The 23,102-nt window shown below is 38.6% G+C and overlaps 1 protein-coding gene and 2 long non-coding RNA genes across 3 annotated transcripts; 2 read left to right on the forward strand and 1 right to left on the reverse strand.

Annotated features, from left to right (window-relative positions):
* The first annotated feature begins 266 nt into the window (after positions 1 to 266).
* On the forward strand, positions 267 to 7,282 carry LOC144060068 (uncharacterized). The gene is made up of 3 exons (XR_013295839.1): positions 267 to 305; positions 1,445 to 1,839; positions 6,751 to 7,282. It is a non-coding gene; the product is annotated as an uncharacterized LOC144060068 (long non-coding RNA).
* Positions 444 to 9,181, reverse strand: LOC144060067 (EF-hand domain-containing family member C2-like). The gene is made up of 10 exons (XM_077579215.1): positions 8,975 to 9,181; positions 8,736 to 8,874; positions 6,701 to 6,866; positions 6,412 to 6,554; positions 6,102 to 6,298; positions 5,901 to 6,028; positions 5,674 to 5,868; positions 1,902 to 1,994; positions 1,709 to 1,808; positions 444 to 1,576 (listed from the first exon to the last, which is right to left on the reverse strand). The coding sequence occupies exons 1-10, from the start codon at positions 9,092 to 9,094 to the stop codon at positions 1,454 to 1,456; spliced, it is 1,404 nt and encodes a 467-aa protein (XP_077435341.1). The 5' UTR covers positions 9,095 to 9,181; the 3' UTR covers positions 444 to 1,453.
* Positions 9,182 to 10,453: 1,272 nt separating this feature from the next.
* Positions 10,454 to 11,908, forward strand: LOC144061036 (uncharacterized). Its single transcript, XR_013296066.1, has 3 exons — positions 10,454 to 11,070; positions 11,158 to 11,198; positions 11,771 to 11,908. It is a non-coding gene; the product is annotated as an uncharacterized LOC144061036 (long non-coding RNA).
* Positions 11,909 to 23,102: the final 11,194 nt, after the last annotated feature.

Consider the following 23,102-nt stretch of genomic DNA (forward strand, 5'->3'; position numbering starts at 1 on the left):
TCCATCCATCCATTTTCTTAACCGCTTGTCCTCACAAGGGTCGTGGGGGGGTGCTGGAGCCTAACCCAGCTGGCTTCAGGGAGTAGGCGGGGTACACCCTGAACTGGTTGCCAGCCAATCGCAGGGCACACAGAGATGAACAACCACACTCACAATCACACCTATGGGCAATTTGGAGTGTTTAATTAACCTGCCACGCATGTCTTTGGAATGTGGGAGGAAACCGGAGTACCCGGAGAAAACCCACGCAAGCACGGGGACAACATGCAAACTCCACCCAGGAAGGCCGAAACCCGGACTCGTTGGTAATCATTACTCACTTTATTATTGATTTCTATTCCCAATCACACTTTTCATGTACATTTTGTATTAGTATAAGCTGTGCATGTATTGACACTTCAAGCAAAACGCTATCTACTGCTAATGCAATTGCCAACTACAATTCATAATGAACGACAAAGTGGATCAAAAATGATCAAATTTCCACAAGATGTGCAAGATGAGATGTTTAAGCAGGAGTTCTTAAACTTCTTACGGATCTCTTACAGTGGAGATTTTTTTTTCAAGAACCCCCTCATGTTCCTAAAATTAATTAAACATTACTAAACTAAAGTAATTAAACATAACTACCATATTTACCAGAGGTGGCAAATCCAGGTCCAGGAAAACCCTGCCACAGTTTGGCTTTAGCCATTGATGCTAGCTAGCTAGCTCCCTAGCAGGTAAATGAGCGCGATAGGAGCTAGCTAGGGAGCTAGCTAGCTCCTGGGGCTAAAGCCATACTGTGGCAGGGTTTCTACTTTCTTACCACTTAGTGCCACAGGAATTAAAATGTTGCCTAAGTTTTTTTTTAATTAGTAAATTGAGTTACAAGCTTGACCACAACAAATTCAACTGATAAGTTGAGGTACTGCTGTATTTTTGAAAAAGAAAAAAAAATACACATTTTGTTATTTAAAAGAAAAAAAAAAGAACATTTTCTTGTAACACTATGCCTATTCCAAAAAAAAAACAAAAAAACATAATAATAATAAATAAAATCATTATTCATGGGTGTTAGATGATTGAAAGGTCACAACCATAAAAGAGCTTTTAATTGGCCCGACATTATGGACTTTCAAGCTATGGTTCACAGAGTTTGAGAACCACAGATTTAGAGACATTACAAAAATAACATAAAATTGTCTCATGTCAATTGGACTGAATGTGAGTGTCTCATCAGTACCTGTTGTTTCCACAGCTGTGAGTTGACAGCAGCGCTCCTCTGTTGTAGCCAATTCTCTCTTGTATAAATTCAACTCAGTGCTGGAAGCTACAGCATAATACCTGCAGCCATTACGTAACCCACCTTGACCTGAAATGTGGTTCCGTTTTCAAGTGTGATGTCAAAACCACACAGATTGGATGTTAATTTCCCACACTCACGTGTGCGTGTGTTATTTAGTGCACTCATCTACGCTGATGCTGCGCTCTCCGGGTCAACCGCGTTGGAGACGCCAGGGAACGCTTGCTGCACCAGGGAAGAGTAATTGATGTTTTTCACTCCGCTGGCATCATGCCGGAGATTCACTTCAAACTGGTGAAGACAGGAAAAAAACAAAATAGTGTAACAGAAGAAAAAAAATATCTCCAAAAATATTTTGTTTATACTTTGTTGACCCGTTTCAATCCGACAATTAAATGTATTTGATTGCATGCTTTGCCTTACTTTTAGGATGTCGTCGGGCATCACCGGGGGAGCAGGATGCTCCAGCCAGTTAATGCCAGCCAGGAAGGCATGGTAGTCTATCTGGCCCCCATCTGCAAACCTTGACATCACACGTGCACACACAGCAAAAGGTACAAATGGCATCTGAGAAACTGCATCAAATCAATCCCACCTTAACATAGACAGTTCATACTTGCGGAGCAGACATGTGAGCAGGTTGTCAGGCAGTGGGAGCTGGAAGGTTCTGCAGATAGTTGTCGCCTCTTTGATAGACGTGCGTCCTGTTCTAAAGAAGCAAAGGAAAACGATTTGCAGAGCAATCAATATCTATAGCACTTTACAATCCTTCCAAGTAACCTAAAGGAGACATAATACTTTTTTTTGCTATTTAAACCAGATTCCACATGTTCTGTGACTTTCCGCTTTTGTCAAAAATACCTCTAGCATTAATATTACAGCAACCTAAAAAGATGCAGTGTATTTTCACTTGTGGAGACAGCACTTCATCACCAGTTGTCAAATTGCACTTGTAAACAAAAATGCCTCCACACTGCTATGTAAGTGAAACATTCAAGTATGTGCCAGTTATTGGGGGCTAAACCTGACAATGCGTTTAGCCAATCTGTGATAACATTGCAGCTCTTCTTACCTTTTTTCTTTGACATGATAGTACTTTCATGGAGTAGTAGTAATAGTAGACATTCAGAATGGTTACTTCCAGACATATTTTGGAAATAGGCAATAAACAACAACTTTACTTGGGTGTGTCATTTCAAGTGTGATGGGTGGGCAGACACCCCAGATATCTGACTATTAGCATACAAGCAAAAAACATTGTTAAAAAAAAAAGTCCACTTTAACTCGTGTCGTATGGTGTATATGGAGTTAGAGGTGCTTGTACTGAACTGCCAGTTGTTTCACACTCACTGATACCACAAAATCCAGAGTCCCATTCCTGCCATACCATTTCATTAGAGCCTTGAAGAACAATCAACACCTGCCAGGCTCTCAACACACACATACAGTATGAACAAACACGGCTGTTTGACCTTGTCATTGCTCATTTCAAATTTCTGCTCGTAACTTATTTACTCCTCATTTTACTTCAGTTATGTTTTGCTTGGAAAAAATAAGACTTGCATTTTATTCTTTTAACTTTATGATATATACTGTATATATATATATATATACTCTTTTTTATATTTATAAAGAATATAGAAATAAAATCTCTTGTCATATATTAGGTTGACGTAGAATATGACAAAAATAAATTTTCTTGCTTTTTGTGTACAGTTTAGGGTATTTTTTGTTTTGTTTTGTTTTTTTCTTATAAATTAAAATTTTTGCCCCAAAAAATCTAAAATCTTACTTTGACATTTTCGACTTCTCTTCTAGAAAACAAAAACATTCCTTGTAATATTAAAAGGAGTTCTATGACAACACAACTATTCTAATAATAAAATAATTCCCCACAAAATACGACTTTTCTTGTAATATTTAAAAAAAAAAATAATAATCTTCTTACTGTATAATGATAACTTGGAACTTTTTGGCTTAAATTGCCAGTTTTTCCCCAAACAATTTTCAACTTAAAGGGGAAGTCAACCTTAAACATTTCTTCACAATAATATATGTGACCTCACTAGTCTAAACATAACATTCTGATTAATATTACATTTGTGGAATAAGAGTTATGCAGCAATATTCCAGCCGTTTTTATCCATCTCAGGGGGCGGCCATTTTGCTACTTGCTGTCGACTGAATATGACATCACAGTTGCTCAGAATACCGTATTTAGAGTATTGGGGCATAGAACACATTTTTGGTTAACTTCTCCTTTTTTTATGATTTCTTATAAGAATGTTTTTCTTGTAACACAGTGTTTTTTAAGCTGGTATCAAACCCCAGGGGTTCAATGAGTCAGTATCAGGGGTTTGGTGGGGGTTAAGACACACACCCGACTCAAATGATTTGTGATGAGCCCCGCTTGGCCATCATTGACTGCAGGTGATTACACATTCACACTCCATTGCTTGGCCTATCTGTGCTGCAAGGAATTTGGTGCACTCAGTAGTCGACTTGTGGCTGTTGTGATGGTACGTCGTGTGATTTATTTTATTATTGTTTTCCCTTCATACTGACTATGTCCATTCATGGTGTTCTACAGGATTCAATTCTGGGGCCTCTGCTATTTTCATTTTTTCTGCTGTCCCTGGGTTTAATCTTAATTTTGAATTCAAGGTGAAGAGAGCCAGATTCAATTAAAAGGTTACTCTCCCTGTTCATTTTGTTCACCAGTAGGCCTAAACTCTATGTTTTTTGTTTTTTTTTAAATCACATTTTATTTTTCAGGAAAGAAGGGTTCTCTAAATATGCATAGTAAACTGTTGGCGTTCAGTACCTTCCACAAGATTAAGAAACACTGTTGTAACATTATATAGAATTCTCGTATAACAGAACTATTCTCATATTAAAATGAATTCTCATAATAAAATGAAAAATGTTCCCCTTTTAAGCTTGTTCAAATTATTCCCCCTCAAAAATTCTTATTACTTTGCATTGACAACTTGCACACAAAAAAAATTTGAAACTGTACTTTTTTTTCTGGGGGGGGGGTGAAATTTAACTTAATTTCATATATTTACTTTGTGTTTATTTTTAGTGAAGTTCATTTTTATGTTGAGAGAGGGTGGAAATCTTTTTTTATGTAAAGATTGACATCTAGTGATTTAGTCCACTAAAAGGGAGGATAGGAAACGAGGAAGGTGACACAGAGATTGCAAGTTTGTGTCTGTGTGTGCGTGCGCGCGTGTGTGTTCTTCCCCACTACATGCCATTTCTTGTCTTTAGAGTCCATCTGGTTCCAATGCTCCACTCCCAAAGCTGGAACTAATGCTTGCTCAGAGATTTGGGGGCCACTGACTACACGATTGATGCCTCGTGTGACGCCTACATGTGTGTGCGCATGTGTTCGTTTGCTTGTTAATCCATTATCTGTGTATTTTATGCCTCGTTCACACTAAGCGATTTCGGAGCGAGATGCTGGGGTGCTCACCGAGGACTCGCAAATCAGCGCTTGTGCGCTCTGTTCAAAGACGCAGGCCAAGAGGCTGACGCGTTACCGACGCATCCCAGGCTTTTAAATACCTGGGTGAGTCTGCGATGAGCTACAGCCATGAGAAACAAGGGGAGTGCACAACTTGGCATGAAAACATCTTAACGATGATGCAGTAGTAGGAACTACGGCTTGACATCGATGAATGAATGGTTATGAATTTCGTGGAATGGTCTTGGAATTGATTGCTAATTAATCGCATCTTGAAGCAATTGAGGCAAAATGGAGTGTACTGTGTTTTGCTGCAACTTACCAGAGGTGGCCGGTCCACAATATCAGAAGCACAGACCTACATTTACAACCTAAATTCTAATATTTGTTCCATAATATATATTCCCAACACTCAGTTCTCCTCATGTTGGAGCATTTCTCTGTGTGTAAATGTTTGTTAGATTTTTTTTTTTTGTCCAATCAGATTTCAGCCTGTATGTGTTGCCATGGCAACCTAATCTGCCCTAAACATTTTTTGTTGTTGTGCTTTCTTTATTAATTCAAACTATCTGCCCTAAACTATACGAGTAATGAAACTCTTTGTTTAACCAATTCAATTGAGTGCAGACTCAATACATATAATCAGCATCTCTGGTGAGTGTGATGTATTTAACAATTTAATGAATATTCGGAACTGTTCCAGATGACTTTCGTCATTATACTGTATTTTTATTGATGGTTTCTATAATTGCAAATCAACACGATCAGTTGATATTAAGTCAGTTTAGTCCCTTCTGAAGGCCCAGGTACCAAATGCACTACCCACCCCAACTAGCCATTGATTCTGTCTGTTTGCTGTTTGATGCAAATCTATATGATTTTGTTTAACATTATTCCCAAAATATGAGTTTCTCCCTACTTGGTGAGGTCGTGCTGTTCAAAAGCTCGGGTCATGTCTGGGATCTGGTCGAAGTCCTTTTTCTTGAGGACATCCTGGGCCACAGCCAGCATCAGACCAATGTCCACTTCAGGCTGCTGGTGCTTGGAGAAAGATCGGCCCAGCACCAAAACCTCATGCTCGCTCAGACCGCACTCCGTTCCCATCAGCAGGCCCCTGCCAGATAGTCAAACAGAAAAATTGAGGACGACTCAAAGGTGACAAATCCGGTGTTGGTAGGATCGTTAAGGGTCAGAAAGTTCCTGATCTCACGCTGCTTCTCCTCTGGAATTGACCGTAGTGTAGCCAGGATGGTGCCAACATTGGCTTTGGGAAACTTTAGACAGTTACACAAAATGTGGCATTAACTAAATGACTCAGCTGCCATTATTTAAATATTCCTCCCGAACCTGCTCAGCATGTTGCTCCAAGTAGTTCAAAGTGTACTCATCAGCATCCAGTAGCTGGAATAGCCTGTTGTTAAGGCAGAGGGTCGCTCCTACATACGAATCTTGGGCGGTGAAGTACACGGAGGGCTCGCTCTTAAACAACTCCTGGCCCGGCTTCTTGACACGACCCCGCGCCAGAAACATACCGCCCAGCACACCTAAAGGACCAAGAAGGAGAAAACGCTCTGAAGCTACAGCCTGGCAAAAACTCAACCTAAGCCAAATTTAAATGTTCACTGTCAGTTTGCATGTTTTGGCTCACGGTCCGAACCTGAGTTCTTCTGCGAGCGCTCAAACACGCTGATGGTGTCGTCACTCAGATAGAAGGAGATGATGAACTCCCTGTCGCTATCCACTTGACTGGTGGTCACCATCTTGGCATAAAACTTGAACACATTACTCTCAAGGCCACATCTGTGAGAGAATTAAAAAAAAAAAAACACTTTAAAATTCACATTTTCTGATTTGCGCCATCTTCACAAAATGGGCAAGGTCCAGCAATGTCAGACAGCTAAAATGAATATGTGGTTGCCAAATGTTGGTGTGTAATGTGATCCAACCTGTCATATTCCATGAATTTATTGAGATCTTTCTGTGGGGGTTTGGGCAGCAGGCGCTGGCAGGAGCTTAGCGAGTCCTCCTCTGAGCCAAAGCCATTATAAGGAGGTACAAGCCTGGGGGGCTTGGAGGCTATGGGAGATTTGTACTGCACCGGGCTGAAGTCCTCTGTGGTGGAGGGGGGAGGAGAAAACATTTAAAAGAAGACAAACCCTGGGAGGAACGCTGAAATGATCAGAGGTAATCCATCCGTGAGGGAGCACTGCATCCTCTGCGGACGTTAAACCCGCAACGACCTGAGACTGCTACGTGTCAGACAGCAACTTCCATCACCGCCCTGTCTGCTTTACTACTGTGACTAATGCAGCAGAGCCCTGACATTGTGCCCAGGGTAGCAGACTCATCTTATCCCAGCTTGGGTTACTCCTGCTGGGGGCAGCTTGCCTGTTGCGGTCACGCCCACCCGTCCGCCCGCCCCCCTCCCATGCCCTCATAGATGGCAGCTGAGAGAAGCATCACCACAGGAGGTTCTCATGTCTGTCTGACAGTGGCGCTTTTTACCCTTTTCTAGCTCGCTGGTCAGTATAAACACAAAAACTGTCAATAGTCATAATCATGTCTCTTTTACGCAGAGTTCACAGCTATAACAGAAAATACGGCATTTTGTTTTGTAAATGAGGGGATTTTAAAAAAAAAAATGTTTTTTTTTTTGCCTATACAGCATCTTTATACAACTGTGCGTGCTTCTACAGAGCGATACTTTTCCCACAATCAGATAATTATAGTAAATGTCCTGCCTTCTCCACCTTCACTGTGAAAAGCAAACACTGCTTAATGCAGGATCTTCCATTACGGCTCTATTAGATTCATTTTGCCGAGTGAATCTCTGAAAAATTAGTCGAGTCTACCGTGCAGTCAAATCAAATTCATTCACATTTAGAGTGATTTGAAAAGCATTGAAAATATGACAAACTGTCCTATTTGTACAAATTAAATGATACTGTATGTGGATGGATGTATTCAAAGTACCGTATAAAGAACTAAATAATATGAATAGAAATAAATGTTGCCATATTTATAGGGTTATCTATTCTCACGTGTGCCAGACAACTGCATGATTTAAAAAAATAAAAAATAACAGGTCTTATGGCTACCAAGGTTGTTAAAGTTTTGGAATTTTTAATTTTAATTCGTTTTCAGGGTGGTTCTTTTAGTTTACATTCGTTTTAGTTATTTCATAAATGCTTAGTTTTAGTTAGTTTCAGTATTAGTTTAATTGTATTATATATTTTTTATTTTTTTAAGTGTGTATTACTTGTGCCCAATATTTAAAAAAACACCATGGGAGCAACGTCATCTGAAGGTGCTTTTCTATTGGCTGCTGCTAGATGACGTCACTTTTTTGTGACACACTTTCAAACGTCCTTATTCCGGTTAATATCAAAAATAAATCATCCCAAAGGCTTATGCATTAAATTGATTACCAAATACTAATATTTAGTTTTAGTTAGTTTTGTAAACATAAAATGTAGTTTCAGTTAGTTTTCGTTTTTTTAAAAAAAGCATTTCCGTTTTTATTTTATTTCGTTAACAAAATTGTTTTTGTGAATTTTTGTTTTTTCATTATTTTTAGATAACTAAAATAACCTTGATGGCTACTCATTGAAAAAAAGAAAAAAATACAAGATCTAATATTATATCATTATAATATCCTATTGTCATAGAGTAAAATATATATATATATATATAATATACGCACTTAATAAAGACCCCATGGGCCGTGTTGCAAAAGGTATTACATAAAGTTCTTGCTCTGGTCTCTGTCATTGGTCTATTGTGGAGAATTACTAATATATCAACTGAGGGGAGCCAGAATATAACACCATATGTGCAATAGCTCATTGAGGAAAAGTGTTGACATGCATGTGCTAACGCTTACTGCCCCCAAGTGGGTAAATGTTGACATTACAAGAATAGAAGAAGTCAGAAATAACAGACAGATGTGAATGAATGAAAAAGGACGCTGCTTTCGGTTACCTATACGATACTTGGAGCGATAGTAGTCTTTAGTGAAGTCGTCACAGTCGGCGATAATCACTTTCCTGCCCCACACGTTCAACTCGCCGCCCACTGTCAAATCACAATCCTTATAAAACTCCTCTTGGATGGCTCCTGTCTGCAGGAGGATGTAAACATCGGCTGAGCATATGTTATTGTAATTATGTTATTCAAGTTAACAATAAGGATAAATAAAGCCAAATGGAATGATGATGTACTTTGAGGCTGTCCAGTATGAAACGGTCTCCTTGTCTGGTGGAGGCCAGCACATTAAGCACGGTGCGGTTGGTCACCTCACCAGGTAGATTCGATAGGTTTGAAGCATGCTGTGGAGACATAATAACATAATCAAAGCTGCAAGCAGAAAATAATCATCAAACTTTGACGCCATGTTCCGCTCACATCTATGCAGTGACTAAAGCTACAGTAGTGAGAGGCAGAACAATTATATGCTTTTGGTTGGGGGGGGGCACGGTATGGATTAAGATAACAAGGATGTGTTGCTGCCTTTTCATTGGCTGGCTGATCCTGGTCAACCTTTGGACTGAAAGTGCACACACATGACGGAGGCCTGGCTGTCTTTCAAGTTGAATTAGGCACTCGGCTGGTGGAGCCAAAAATGCTGGAGGGGAGTGCGGCTGTCAGAGTGAATGAGGTCGACAATGACGGGAAGAAGTCAGCCAACCAGAAGGAGGAACATTGTGAGAGTTTTGCCTGGCTGTTATTGCTCTTCAATGAATGTGCTTGAGTTTGTTTTGTTACCGTTTGTTTAATTAAGTGATTGAAAGTGTACTAGTGGCTGCATCTATCCTTGACCACATTTGAGAAATTAGCATTTGTTCTAATTAAATTAGCTATCAATGCTTTTTTTCTTCTTCCTATCAATGCTTACTTAACCGTAAACAATTGTAATTGTGACATAGAGATACATCACGTGCATCTTTGTTCTGGCTGCTCAATACAATATAATGGCTATAATAATAATAATTATGGTTATAATAATAATAATAATTAACTCATTCACTGCCATTGACGGCTATTGACGTCAAAAATTCATTTTAACTATTTCTATTAGTTTCACTTTTTCCCCCCCACTTTTGTTATCAAGAGTGTGACAACCTAGATTTTTTTTATTGTTCATTGTTTAGTACGGATATAAAAATGTATGATTAATTGTGAGTTTACTATTGAAGTCATGCGATTAATTACAATTTAAAAAATGTATCGTCTGACGCCCCTAATTTTTAATAATAATAAAGGGGTATCAGGCGATAATTTTTTTTTTATTGTAATTAATGACATGACTTCACTAGTTAACTCAAGATTAATCACAAATTATATATCTGTTCTAAATGTAAAATAAAAAAAATTCTAGGTTTTCGAAGGCGCTGACCTCGGTGCAACTTTTGTCTCCGTCAGGCGGACCAGAAGCGAGGAGGAAAGAAAGAGATGGAGAGAGAGAAGAAGAAGAAAATTTTGGCCGCCAGACGCAAGCAACTCAACATCGACCATCTTAACGAGGACAAGCTCAGGTTCAATACATACGCCAATACACAATATGTATCACACTCCATCCAGTACCACAAATCAGCTTGTTCAACATTCACTTCATTATATATTGCAATATACAGTATCATAGCTTTTCCCATCATATCCAATTTTGCCAAATTATTGTTGTCAAAACACGGCACCGTCATTTATGTTTCCAAGATTCACGTTGATCTGAATTCGTTAAGCGACATATGCTAGCGTTTTCCCCCGGGATAGCTACAGTATAGCAATATGTCGCACATTTGACAAAACATAGCAATTATCACTTCATCGTCCACATCATTATCCATCCTCAAATTTCACAATATCTGATTGTTGCCTTACTCGATTGTGGAACTCCCAACAAATTGATCAAATGCTTTATGCCAAAAAAAACCCATCATTTTGATATAGTATATTGTTCTTTTGACGTTTAATTTAGGATAGATTTGTATGATTTCATGCACTTATCATCGTTGATGGCAAAATCTGGCAAATCGCATCGTCATTGTGCGCTACATTGTTCAACTTTTGTCGATTTCAATTGAAACTAATGCTTTTTAAAGTTTTTTACTTAATACACGTTTTACCTTCAGTCGAAGCAGTTTATGGTTTTCCAATGAAAATCAATTGTCGCACAACCTCCAATTGCTCAATCAATAATCATTTGGTCCATCAATAATCGTGTTCCATGGACAAGATCAACGAGTTGCACGATTGGATGTGTCAGCTGGAATCGGAGAAGTTCGACCACACGGAGCGGCTGAAGAAGCAGAAGTACGAGGTGAGTGTCAAAACAGCACGCAACAAACATATAATGACGTCAAAAGGTCAAAAACTAAACGTGGACGGGATCTTTGCGCCCCGGCAGGTCACCACCCTGCGCAAGAGAGTGGAGGAGCTCAGCAAGTTGTAAGTACCATTTTAGCATGTTGGGATTACAGCGCCACTGCTGGTCAGGATGACGCATTACACCATTTCAATTATTACATTATTATTATTATTATTATTATTATTATGGTTTAAGATCTTTTTATTATGCAATGTTATGATGTCTTTTCTGTTCTAAATGCCTGTTTTTAGCCGGTAGCTATGCAATGATTAGCTGAATTGTGAAATTGGCTTCACACTGTCATCTGGAGGTGTACAAAAGATAAATGTTTTCAAGTTCAGATTTTGATGACTTATTACTGACCCTGAAAATTGGAAATAAAAACAAGTTCGCATGACATGATAGCACATTTGCTGGAAAATCACTAACAAGAAGGTATTATTCTAATTTTGTAAAAATTTTATTGTTAGCTACTTTGGATGCTAACGTATTGCTAACACGGTTTTACAGTAGCTACATTCAACTCCATGTTCATGTCTACTTATTTTTAACATTGATCCAAAATGATGAATCGCAAGCTGTAGCCTATATAAGTTTCAAGTTAAGCACAAATTTCAACATGCTAACGTAGCTTCATTTGTCCATTCCACAGCAGCAAGAAGGGAGCCGCCTCCCGCCGCAGGAAGTAGACGGCGCCGGCAAAAAAGTTAGTTTAGCTGAGAAGACGCACCACGTCATCGCGCTGAGGATGCATCGCCATCGGCCGCCGCTAGCCACTAGCGGTTAGCCGCTAGCCACTAGCGGTTAGCCGCTAAAGATAGCAATAAAACACATTGGACCTTCTCGCAGCACGGTGGCTGACTGGTTAGCACGTCCGCCTCCCAGTGCAGAGGACGTGAGATCGAGTCCGGGCTTCGGCCTTCCTGGGTGGAGTTTGCATGTTCTCCCCGTGCTTGCGTGGGTTTTCACCGGGTACTCCGGTTTCCTCCCACATTCCAAAGACATGCATGGCAGGTTAATTGAATACTCCAAATTGTCCATAGGTGTGATTGTGAGAATGGTTGTTCGTCTCTGTGTGCCCTGCGATTGGCTGGCAACCAGTTCAGGGTGTACCCCGCCTACTGCCTGAAGCCAGCTGGGATAGGCTCCAGCACCCCCGCGACCCTTGTGAGGAGAAGCGGTCAAGAAAATGGATGGATGGATGGATGGATGGATGGATGGACCTTCTCGCTCTGCACTGTTTGGTTCTCAGTATTTTTGTAAATAAAGTTTGACTCTTCAAGATGACATTTTTGCGCCTCTCGTCATTCTACGATGCTAACAGGCAGACTGAGGCCACAAATGCTAAAGAAGCACAACTAGGACGCTAACAAAACGTCTCAAACTGAGAAAAAAAAAAAAAGAGTATTACATTCTACTCTTAAAACACCAAAACTTTGCCTACTGTCTGCTTAGCTTAATTCTAACAAACAATGCAAAACATCCTTGACATGCTAACAGTTAGCACTAACAGTTGTGCTCAGGCTTGGGGAGTAACGGAAAACATGTACCGCCGTTACGTAATCAGATTGCAAAAAAATGTAACTGCATTTCATTACAGTTACAGGAAAAAACATGTAATAGATTACAGGTACATTTATTAAAAATGGGGATTACTGAGGGAGAGAGAGAGAGAGCGGGAGAGAGAGACACACAGAGAGAGAGAGCGAGAGAGAGCGCGCGCGTGCACGCCCGCACGCGAGTGGGACCGTTGCTACATGTCGGGGAGGTGGGGACGAACGAACTGACTAGTCGTGTCGTCCACACGCGGGCAGTTTGAAAAAGCTTCACGGACCGGAAGAGGAAATGACGACCGGTCTTCACTGGAACTTACTCGGAGCGAAAGTTTGAGCTGACAGTCCAGCAGCATGCTACGTGCTGTAGCTTCTTGCTAGCTAGTGAAAGAGGCTAATAATTTGTCCTCTTTTGCGTGTTCCAAAAATTTGAAGACAGACTTCTTGTAAGAAAAAAACACCTTGCAAGGATGATTTATTAAAACAGAGAATTCTCCTGTCACAGGAATACTGAACATCACGTATGAGGTGGAATTTCAGAGTGTCCGTGTGCCCCCTCCCTTGGGAGAGAGGGCTTCTTATAGTATCGAGCTTGGAAAGTGAAACGCCTTTTAAAACACGTTATACAACAGATTTGCAGCTGTGCCGATCTCCAGACAAAATATACTCTCCGGGTACTTTTTCTCAAAACAATATCTCACAAACAAATTGAATCAGATTTAGAGTGGCCGTGAGCGATGGCGCAAACAGAGTGTGTGTGTGTGTGCTCTCTCAAAGCAGATTCTGTTCTCAAGAACAAAATGTGTGTGCGCAACACTGAGAAGGAATTTTAGACCAAACAAGGTGGTGTACCAGCTTAGGTTAAGGTCAAATTATACTGAGTTCAACACTATTTCACTTACTTTACACATCTATAAAACATTTCAACATGGTTAATATATGAAATAAAGAATTAAAATGTTAATAATGTCTAACAGCCCAATAACTACACATTTAAACATTTTTACCAAAAGATTCCAGCAGGATCTTCATCATCGCAATGGCAGGTGCAACAGTAGAATAAAAGAAAAATAAAAACATTCTTTTTAGCAGGGGAGGAGGTCAGTCATATGTCAAAAACAATGTGATTCATTAAAAGATTTCTTTTCAGTAAAATAAGCATATCATATATGAAGACGATGTGTTGTGATTATGTTCAAAAATTGTGGTGGGGGATCCCAGAAATAGAAAATTGTCATGACAGTCAGTATGAGAAAGAGTGTCATTATGTACGCAATTGAAGACTTGTTGTCGTTTTGAGCAATGGAAGTTTTGTTGAATGAGAAGGACATTTGTCAGTTCCATTTTCGTTCTTGCGTTTGTTTGTTTTTGTTTTTTAACAGAGTCCTTCAGCTCTGCGATTGGCTGGCAACCCGTTCAGGTTGTACCCCGCCTACTGCCCGAAGCCAGTTGGGATAGGCTCCAGTACCCTCACAATCCTTGTGAGGACAAGCGGTCAAGGAAACGGATGGATGCATCCTTCAGCTCTTTTAGAACCCACATCAACTGCCAGAGATGCAGGGATTGATCACCGGGATTTGTTTTCCCAAGGTGTGACTCATTCTTTGTGGAACGCCTGGAAAAGGGACACGTTCCTCCTATCTCCATTGAGGGATGTCCTCATCTCGTCAGGTGGACACTGGAATCAGTTGAATGGTGTTCCATTTGGCTCGTCAGGTGGTTCCTGGAAGCAGCTGACTGGTTTCTCAGTTGGTTCGTCAGGTGGCTCCTGTTGGTGGGGGTTGAGTAGAAGGCGGACCCGGCAGGTCTGGTAGATGTGGAACCAGGTGCCCCCCGTGAACTGGACCAGATTGACCTTTCCATCACCTCATCTGGGTGCAGAACATTTTCATTTAGTCACTAATAAACATACATTTTCACATCCCTTCTTTTTGAAAGAGCATCTGGTAGTTTTTATTAGTTTGGAGTTCTGTAGGCCCGTCCTGTGGAAAAATTCTGTTTGTTGTGACATTCAATTAGAATCCAGCCTTTGGCTGACTTTAATGACCTAAGCACATTCATTAATGCAACAATGAAAATCTTATAGCCAATTCAAATCTGACGAGGCCAATTTTGTTTACAGAATGTAATGATTATTGGAATGTTTTACCATAATATTTACTGTTATAGATATGGCATGAATGTGCTTCCAGCCATTAAATAAATGCAACTTTCGCCAACAAATAAAATAAAAAAATAACATCTGACCCCAGGGCCCCAGGGAGAGATAAAATAGAACATATTCACCTTATTTTCGCCGTCTCTGCCAAAACTTACTCTCCTCCATGGTCAAAAGTCCAATCATCAATTGTCCTCCTGTAAATTTCATTCATTCTCACTGATAATTATCACATTAGACTAACTTATAATTTTATATTTATTCAATTCAACATGGACTGTTTGTGTCCTTCGCGACGATATACCCAGACCGACCAATAATTCCCCCATCTGAAAAAGATCGACTTAGAGAATTTTTCAGACTGATAATCAAAGTAGAACTGCAGCAGTAAATACATTTTTGCTTTAAAAAGAGGGGAATTTTTTTTTTTTTTAATTTAACCAGTAAATTCGCGTCCCAAGCAATTTATTTAAATTTCAAAAGAGAATTTAGGAAAATACTTGAAGACCAAATTTAATAAGCGTCAAATAACGGAAAATATAATTAAGATTGAAATAAATTTTATCCTATCCTTATTCATATAAGTAAATTTTCAATTTCCGCAACCAATTTACCAGTATTATCTTTTATACTATAAAATAGAAATATCATAAAGTTGCCCTTAGTTTTAACATGTCATTCTTAACTCTTTCACTGCCAGACGTTTTCAGAAATGGGTTGTCCCCACTGCCAGCCGATTTAAGCATTTTGAGTGATCTTTCAAGGTCCACAGAAAATGTTGTGTTTGGACTATGGAAACACACATACTACCAAATAAAAGATTGGACTCTCAGCTTTCATCAGAAAAAAAAGTTTGTTTCTACCTTATTCCGTTCTTCAGTAATCAACAATAGAAAATGGTTACTTTCACCGAAATTCTCTGTTTTGAAACCAAAAACGGAGAAAAAGAGCTTTTTGTGAAACAATGTTATTTCATGCACTCTAGTGAATTGTACACTTCTTTTTGTCCATGAATGATGCCACAAACACCTAAATAGTGCTTTACTTCTGTAAAACGCTTTCACCAACAATGAAAAAGTGTTTTTTGATTGCAAAATACGTTTATTTCCATTCAACAGTGTAACAATTTGACAAAACAATTTTGCAAACTATTTACAAATGTGTGCAACTGTGGTACTACTTACAATTATGTGGATGTTTCAAATACAGTTTTTCCTTTTGTAACGCTCTACTGCGTGCAAGGAGACGCCAGGACTCGCACAACAGTTTACTTTCACTTTCGCATTGGTCCGTTTTGCGTGCAAACGTTACACTTTCTTGACGGCCTTTTTTTCCGGGGAATAAAACGCAAGTAGCAGACTGTACACACTTCCTCCGATGAATATGCATTGGACTCGGGGCACTCTCCGTCGTCCGATCGAACGTCCGCCTGTGCGTGCTCGGTTGCGCTCCGCGTTACGACACCGTCATAGCCGCCGCATCAGCGGTTCCAATTTCGCCGTCAAGCTCGGATTCACCTTCAGCATCATCGATGATGATCATCGTCGTCATCAATGTACTATTTTAGCGTTGGTCGATGCCTTTCGTCTTGTAAGTGTAGAGCTGCTTGCAAACGCTCGCCATTGCCCGTTCCCTCCTCCATCTAGCTCCATCTAGCTCCATCTAACGTCTTCTACTGCCGCGTCAATGCTTCCCAACCACGGAGTCACCACCCTCATCTTCATCATCGATGATGATCATCGTCGTCAACAATGTGCTCTTTCAGCGATGCTTTTGGTCTTTGAAAAAAACGGCTCGGGCGTGAGCTCCTCGCGACCGGCCGCCATTTTTCCTTTGTCTTCCATTCTCATCTCCTGCTCGACGCTCTAGCTCCGCCTCTACTGACGCCCACCCGATCTTGTCAAAAGAGAATCATCGCTGCCCTCTAGGGGCCAAAAATAGTCATTAGGCACAACAGACCGGCTGGAAACTTTCACCACAGCTCCGGAAGCCATGCCCGCACCCGTTTCAAAAAAATAAATAAATAATTGGATGACGTCTTTAGACGTCATTGGCAGTGCTCCGTAGGTTTTTACTTGACGTCTATAAACGTCAATGGCAGTGAAAGAGTTAAGCTTGCTAGTCCCCTTTTTTGATATTAGTCCCACAGCTGACTGTTTTAAAATAGACAGAGATAAACAAATCAGTTCAAATCAAAATAGGCATCAAAAGTATTAGAATATAATAAATTTGTATGTATAGAGTGTTGCCAATCAGTTCGTTCTATTTACATAATGTTTTACTGTAAATGTTATCACCTTATGTCCGTCAAAAATATAGAGTGCAGTGTAAACAGTCAGATATCACATCATATGGTCTGGTATCACTAACTCAAGGAAACATTGTTGGTGAGGGCAGAGTCATCAGCGTAGTGGAGTAGTTTTTCAGAAGATGTTTTCCTATAGGATTCACAGGACAGTTCGGGACGCAGGAATGCTTTAAGGAAGTTTGTGCGGAGCATTGTATGCATTGGAGCAGTTTTTTTATTTATCACATTTGTATATGACGGCACAGTCATTATGGAAACTTTCCACCAGGTGGCGCCAGGAACCTCTGCTGTCCATCAGGTGGTGGTAGGCCCAGCAGGTGGAGTGCTGTTGTTGCCCAGCAGGTGGCGGCAGGTAGTGCTGATTAGGGGAAAAGGGCAGATATTTTGTGATGATGGCTGCATCACGCCCCCTCTGCTGGTGGTAGCAGCTGCGGTCTCTTTGCTGTCAGCAGTTTCTGGTTTTGATGCTACCTGAGTCCTGCTTGCATCGGTCCAGTTGACCTTATTTTGAAATAATGACCCCGACCAATGAACCTTACTCGACTGAAACATTAAAATCTGCCCCAACAGTATTAGGTAATAACATGTCAGTAAATAGTCGGAAGAACAAAATCCTCCTTTATTTCAAAAACTTAAAAAATATATATATATTTTTTTTTAAATTAAAAAATAATAAAAAAATGTAAAAATAAAAATAAATTAAAAAATAATTAATTAAAAATAAAAATAAAAATAATCAAAACAATAAAAGTTTACAATTAAATAATTGCTAATTATAATTCAGTATTGTTATGTTTTACAATATTTAATTTAATATGTTTTGCATACCTTCGTAAATAATACTTAAGATAAGAAAGGATAGCTTTGCTCCTAAAATTTACAAATATAATACAGAGTCAATTAACAAGTGTGTAGTTTTCAATTAATATTTCTCAAGAAATGAAGGCCGCAGACCGCCTAGTCAGCTTTTGGTCTAACATCAAGGCAGAAATTATTTTTTTAATTACATAGCACGTCAAATTATGTCAAAAATGTGATTCTCCCAGATGGCTCCCCCATGGAATGGTCTGTCCAGTCTCCAGGACTCGCATGGCCGATTCTGAAATGGGACTTCAAATGTCGAAATTCAAAGGTTAAATATATTCAGGAGAAATTAAAAATTATTTTTCTATTTATAAGCATGGGAAAAGCCCCTTTTTAAATTGTAATTAACAAAGGGAGAAAAGTCTCCTTTTTCATACAAATAATATATTACTTCACCCCCCGGACGAGAGATAAGGAACTTGTCGTTTTCCTCTTATAATGGGTGTGGCTTCTGATTCTGAAAAGATATTCAAAGTTAAATAATGTTCTCGCGTACGAGAAAAATCATAAGGGAAAAACAATCAACTTATAACAAAATATTCCACATTAGTTGCCATCCAAATTATTTGTTTTTTAATTATTATTATCCTTATTATTAAAATGCGGAGAGTAGAGACTGAAATATTTCATATAAAAACAATCCAAAAAGTAAAATATATATTTTCTCATTAAACTTTAAAAGCAGATTAACAATCACACAATTAACATCTTCTCTTTTATAAAAAAAAACATTATATTACCTCTTTACAAAAGTTGTAAGGCTTTTGGCAATTTTAATTTGGAAAAAGGGTGACACCTGGCGGTCAGAATGAGTCACAGCAACTACAATTTCCAAACTGACTCGCGTCATTAATTTATAAAAGGGTGACACCTGGCGGTCAGCTAGAGTCACAGCCACTACAAATTCCAATATCACAGCAATACATTCAGTTTTACAGTTATGTATGTTTAATAAGCGTGAGATATGCATCTAAATTTTACAATATTTTAACATTGTATGTTATGTGCGTGTTAAATATTCGTTCGTTTTGTATTAAATATAATTCATTTATGACGCATCATGCGCTGTAAAGCCAGATTAAGTATTCAGCATTAGTCGTTAGGAGATTTAAATGAAGGGCTTAGAAAATCAGTTACGTTAACAATTTATGTAATGTCGTTTAATTGTTTACGGAGACCCTGACGCTCGCGGTTTTAGCGTTAGAGATTTTATTAGTAATATTACCGTACCAATCGTTTACTAAATGGTTTCATTTATTTTATTACGTAATTCGTGTTGTACCGCTGTTGTCCTTACGAAACCATCCAAAGTCAACATTTCAGCATTAATCATCATTTAATACACTTTTCTTAAAGTTACGTCCGGGATTTTCCTCTATATAAAAATACATATATTTATAACACTTTTTAAAGAGCGATCGCCGTCTACGCCCATACACAGTTAACCTGCCGCCTTTAAAACCATCGAACAGATTCCAGATCTTATTAGAATAAACTAACCTTTTCCACAATAAATTTAAGTTCCGTCGTTCGATATTAAATACATTTTAGGTCATTATTTGACCAATGATAATTTAACCCGGAAGTTTTAGTTACGGCTAGCGGAAGTACTATCAGGTCAAGCTATTCGGTTTCTTCAGATTAAAAGCGCGCCCGTAATTTATATTAAACATTATTACTTTATTAAGGTTATGTAAATGGTTATAACTTCACAGAAATACCTAAAGCTATCATTCTAGCATTATTCATCATTTTATACAAGAATACACCATTATGTCTGGCTCTTATTCCACTCGAAGAAATTACAGATATATCTCGTTTTTTACGTCGAACGCCTGGCGGTGCAAATTCAACGTTTTTCATCAATAGAATTAATTTACCGTAGATTATAACGGCGCTAAAAGATTTATTCCACAGCAATCGTGCACCCAGTCGTGCAATTCTTTTTTTATCTCTCGTCTGGTTTCGTAGGTAAAACTCCGATAGAAACTGCGCATGCGTTACCAACTTGTTTTACTAGCGTCATATCGTTCTCGTTCAACGGAAGCTCATTTGGGTCAAACCATTCTGTTTCGCGCTCGAATAGAGCTTCCTTCAATTTCTATTAATTATTGACTCCCGTATTTTATAGCTTATTATATTATATTATATTATATTATATTATATTGTAGTTAAGTCGTATTAATATTTATATAGAAGTGACGTCTCACTTATAACAGAATTAGTCAACAAAATATCTCATCGCGGTCCCTTTAAAAATAATAGTGACGTCCGATATTTGTACACACAGACATGAAATGTCGCTTTTACGACATACAAAAACATATAAAAATCTGCATAACTGTTTTTCCTTTCAGCTGAACAGTTTTGTTTAAGAATATTAATAACCAATTATTCAAAAGACCTAGCGATTGATCTTAAAGCGGCGTATTAAAAACGTTTATGTCAACCTGACTTCCATAAGTTGAGCAAATATATCTTTTATTCAAGGATCTTGTCACGATTACATAACAGCAGGCGTACTCTCTGCTGTGTAAATCCGTGACTTTCATCTCTAATACACCCAAGAATCTATCATTTTTAAAAAACAAAATGTTTCCCAAAACTGACTTCCTCTCAACTTAAACACATATACATAGACTTTAAATCAATTATCTAAGTATCTATCGTCTTGTAAAAACAAAATGTTTCTCAAAACTGACTTCCTCTCAACTTAACCACATATACATAGACTTTAAATCAATTATCTAAGTATCTATCGTTTTTAAAAAAAAAAACTGACTTCCAAAGCAAAGCAATTGCGTACAATTCAAACCACATATACATAGACTTTAAATCAATTATCTAAGTATCTATCGTTTTTTAAAAAAAACTGACTTCCAAAGCAAAGCAATTGCGTACAATTCAACGTGACAGCATTTCAGTAAATAATGCTATGTCACCACATATGTGTATACTTCAAATACCGTAGGAAAATCCAAAATCATAGACTCCGTCCAACCAAACGACTTAAAATTTATCACCATCTTTCTCACATAAATTCCATCTTCAATATAACTTAACAAAATTTATCAGCCGAAACGCTCACAGACAGATAGAATTCCTAAAACGTGGATAAAGTGTCCACTTACCGTGATTAATATGGCCTGGAATTCTATTCGTCCGTGAACACTCCGCTCGCAAAAACGTCGTTTTTCCAGCATCGGGGTCACCATTTTGAAAGAGGCTAATAATTTGTCTTCTTTTGCGTGTTCCAAAAATTTGAAGACAGACTTCTTGTAAGAAAAAACACCTTGCAAGGATGATTTATTAAAACAGAGAATTCTCCTGTCACAGGAATACTGAACATCACGTATGAGGTGGAATTTCAGAGTGTCCGTGTGCCCCCTCCCTTGGGAGAGAGGGCTTCTTATAGTATCTAGCTTGGAAAGTGAAACACCTTTTAAAACACGTTATGCAACAGATTTGCAGCTGTGCCGATCTCCAGACAAAATATACTCTCCGGGTACTTTTTCTCAAAACAATATCTCACAAACAAGTTGAATCAGATTTAGAGTGGCTGTGAGCGATGGCGCAAACAGAGTGTGTGTGTGTGTGTGTGCTCTCTCAAGGCAGATTCTGTTCTCAAGAACATAATGTGTGTGCGCAACACTGAGAAGGAATTTTAGACCAAACAAGGTGGTGTACCAGCTTAGGTTAAGGTCAAATTATACTGAGTTCAACACTATTTCACTTACTTTACACATCTATAAAACATTTAAACATGGTTAATATATGAAATAAAGAATTAAAATGTTAATAATGTCTAACACTAGCCCGCTAGCCTACAAGCATAATGTGAGTTACACCTTACAAACAAATCTTTCTCACACCAATTCACTATTTAAACATCATACACAACATATACGCAGCTAAACTAACTTGTGACTGGGATAAAAGTTCATTTTGCAGATGACTATCTATCTATCCATCCATCCAGTGTGGTTGCTTTCAGTAACAGTTTGAAAACAGCATATGGCCTTCAATCAATCAATCAATCAATAGCCTACATGCTTTTTAATTACACAAGGATTTTTGCTATTTGTAGGCTGCCCGGGTCCCTATCACCGGCAAATGGCAGGGGCACATTGTATAGAATATATATTGTGGTGATATTTATTTGTTCGAGGTGTGCGTCTCTCATACAATATCAATGGAATGTGGGTGCGTGACGTCTCCAGTATGTTAAAGTTCCAATGTGTGTGCGTAAATGTGCATGTTTCTTAAAGGGACAGTAAGATACGTTTAGTTTATGTTGATTATGGTTAACTTCCACATTTCTTGACCGATTCCAGCCATTTAAATTTTAAACTGTTCAGCTCATTTACATTTTTTAAGTACATTTTCAAAAAAAAACATTATTTTTTATTTTTATTTTTTTATTAAATGGAATGGACTGCTATTTAAATACAGCTTTTTTACAAGTGCTACTACTATACTACTACTACTACTATTGCTATAAGTACTACATACATGCGTCTTTCCACCTCGCAAGAGTCAGCAGTCCCATTCAAAATTTCCGCGGGAATTTTTCTAGTTTTTATTTTGTCTTCATGAGCATACTCAATATTGGAGTAATCCAGTTACATTACCTTAATACTATGGTAATTGGATTATGTTACTAACTACATTTTTCAGCAGGTAACTTGTAACTGTAATGGATTACATTTGAAAAGTAACCCTCCCAACCCTGGTTGTGCTGCCCCTGTGCCGGCAGAAGGCGACGTGCACCCGATGGTTCGAACGCTCTCGGTTGATCGGTCAAAAAGAAGAAGAAGGGGAAAAAAATCAGAAAAGCACAAGTTCAACGTTGCCTTTTTGCTTGCCAAAAGACGTTTTTGGTGCCAATGCGGTCTCTTTTTTTAAACGGCCTTTTTGACTACTTAAGGCCGCCTCCACAACGACTAGACGACAACGAACACATCAGCTTTTTTGCGGATTGATTGGCAGCAACAAAGAAAAAGCAACATGCAAGAAAATGGACTTTTCCTTCTCTGAAGCAACGACACTCAAAATTAGATTTATTACAACAATAAATGGATTTTTTTTATTAAAAAAAAAT

Source organism: Vanacampus margaritifer, chromosome 11 (assembly GCF_051991255.1).
Source record: "Vanacampus margaritifer isolate UIUO_Vmar chromosome 11, RoL_Vmar_1.0, whole genome shotgun sequence".
Taxonomy (NCBI): domain Eukaryota; kingdom Metazoa; phylum Chordata; class Actinopteri; order Syngnathiformes; family Syngnathidae; genus Vanacampus; species Vanacampus margaritifer.

What these genes read in the sequence shown, in the direction of transcription:
- LOC144060067 (XM_077579215.1), bottom strand. Translation starts at nt 9,094, where the DNA reads ATGTCTCCACAGCATGCTTCAAACCTATCGAATCTACCTGGTGAGGTG. An exon ending in TGGAGCAACATGCTGAGCAG is followed by an intron (nt 6,029 to 6,101) that starts GTTCGGGAGGAA and finishes AACTGTCTAAAG; the next exon opens with TTTCCCAAAGCCAATGTTGG. An exon ending in GGATTTGTCACCTTTGAGTC is followed by an intron (nt 5,869 to 5,900) that starts GTCCTCAATTTT and finishes ACTATCTGGCAG; the next exon opens with GGGCCTGCTGATGGGAACGG.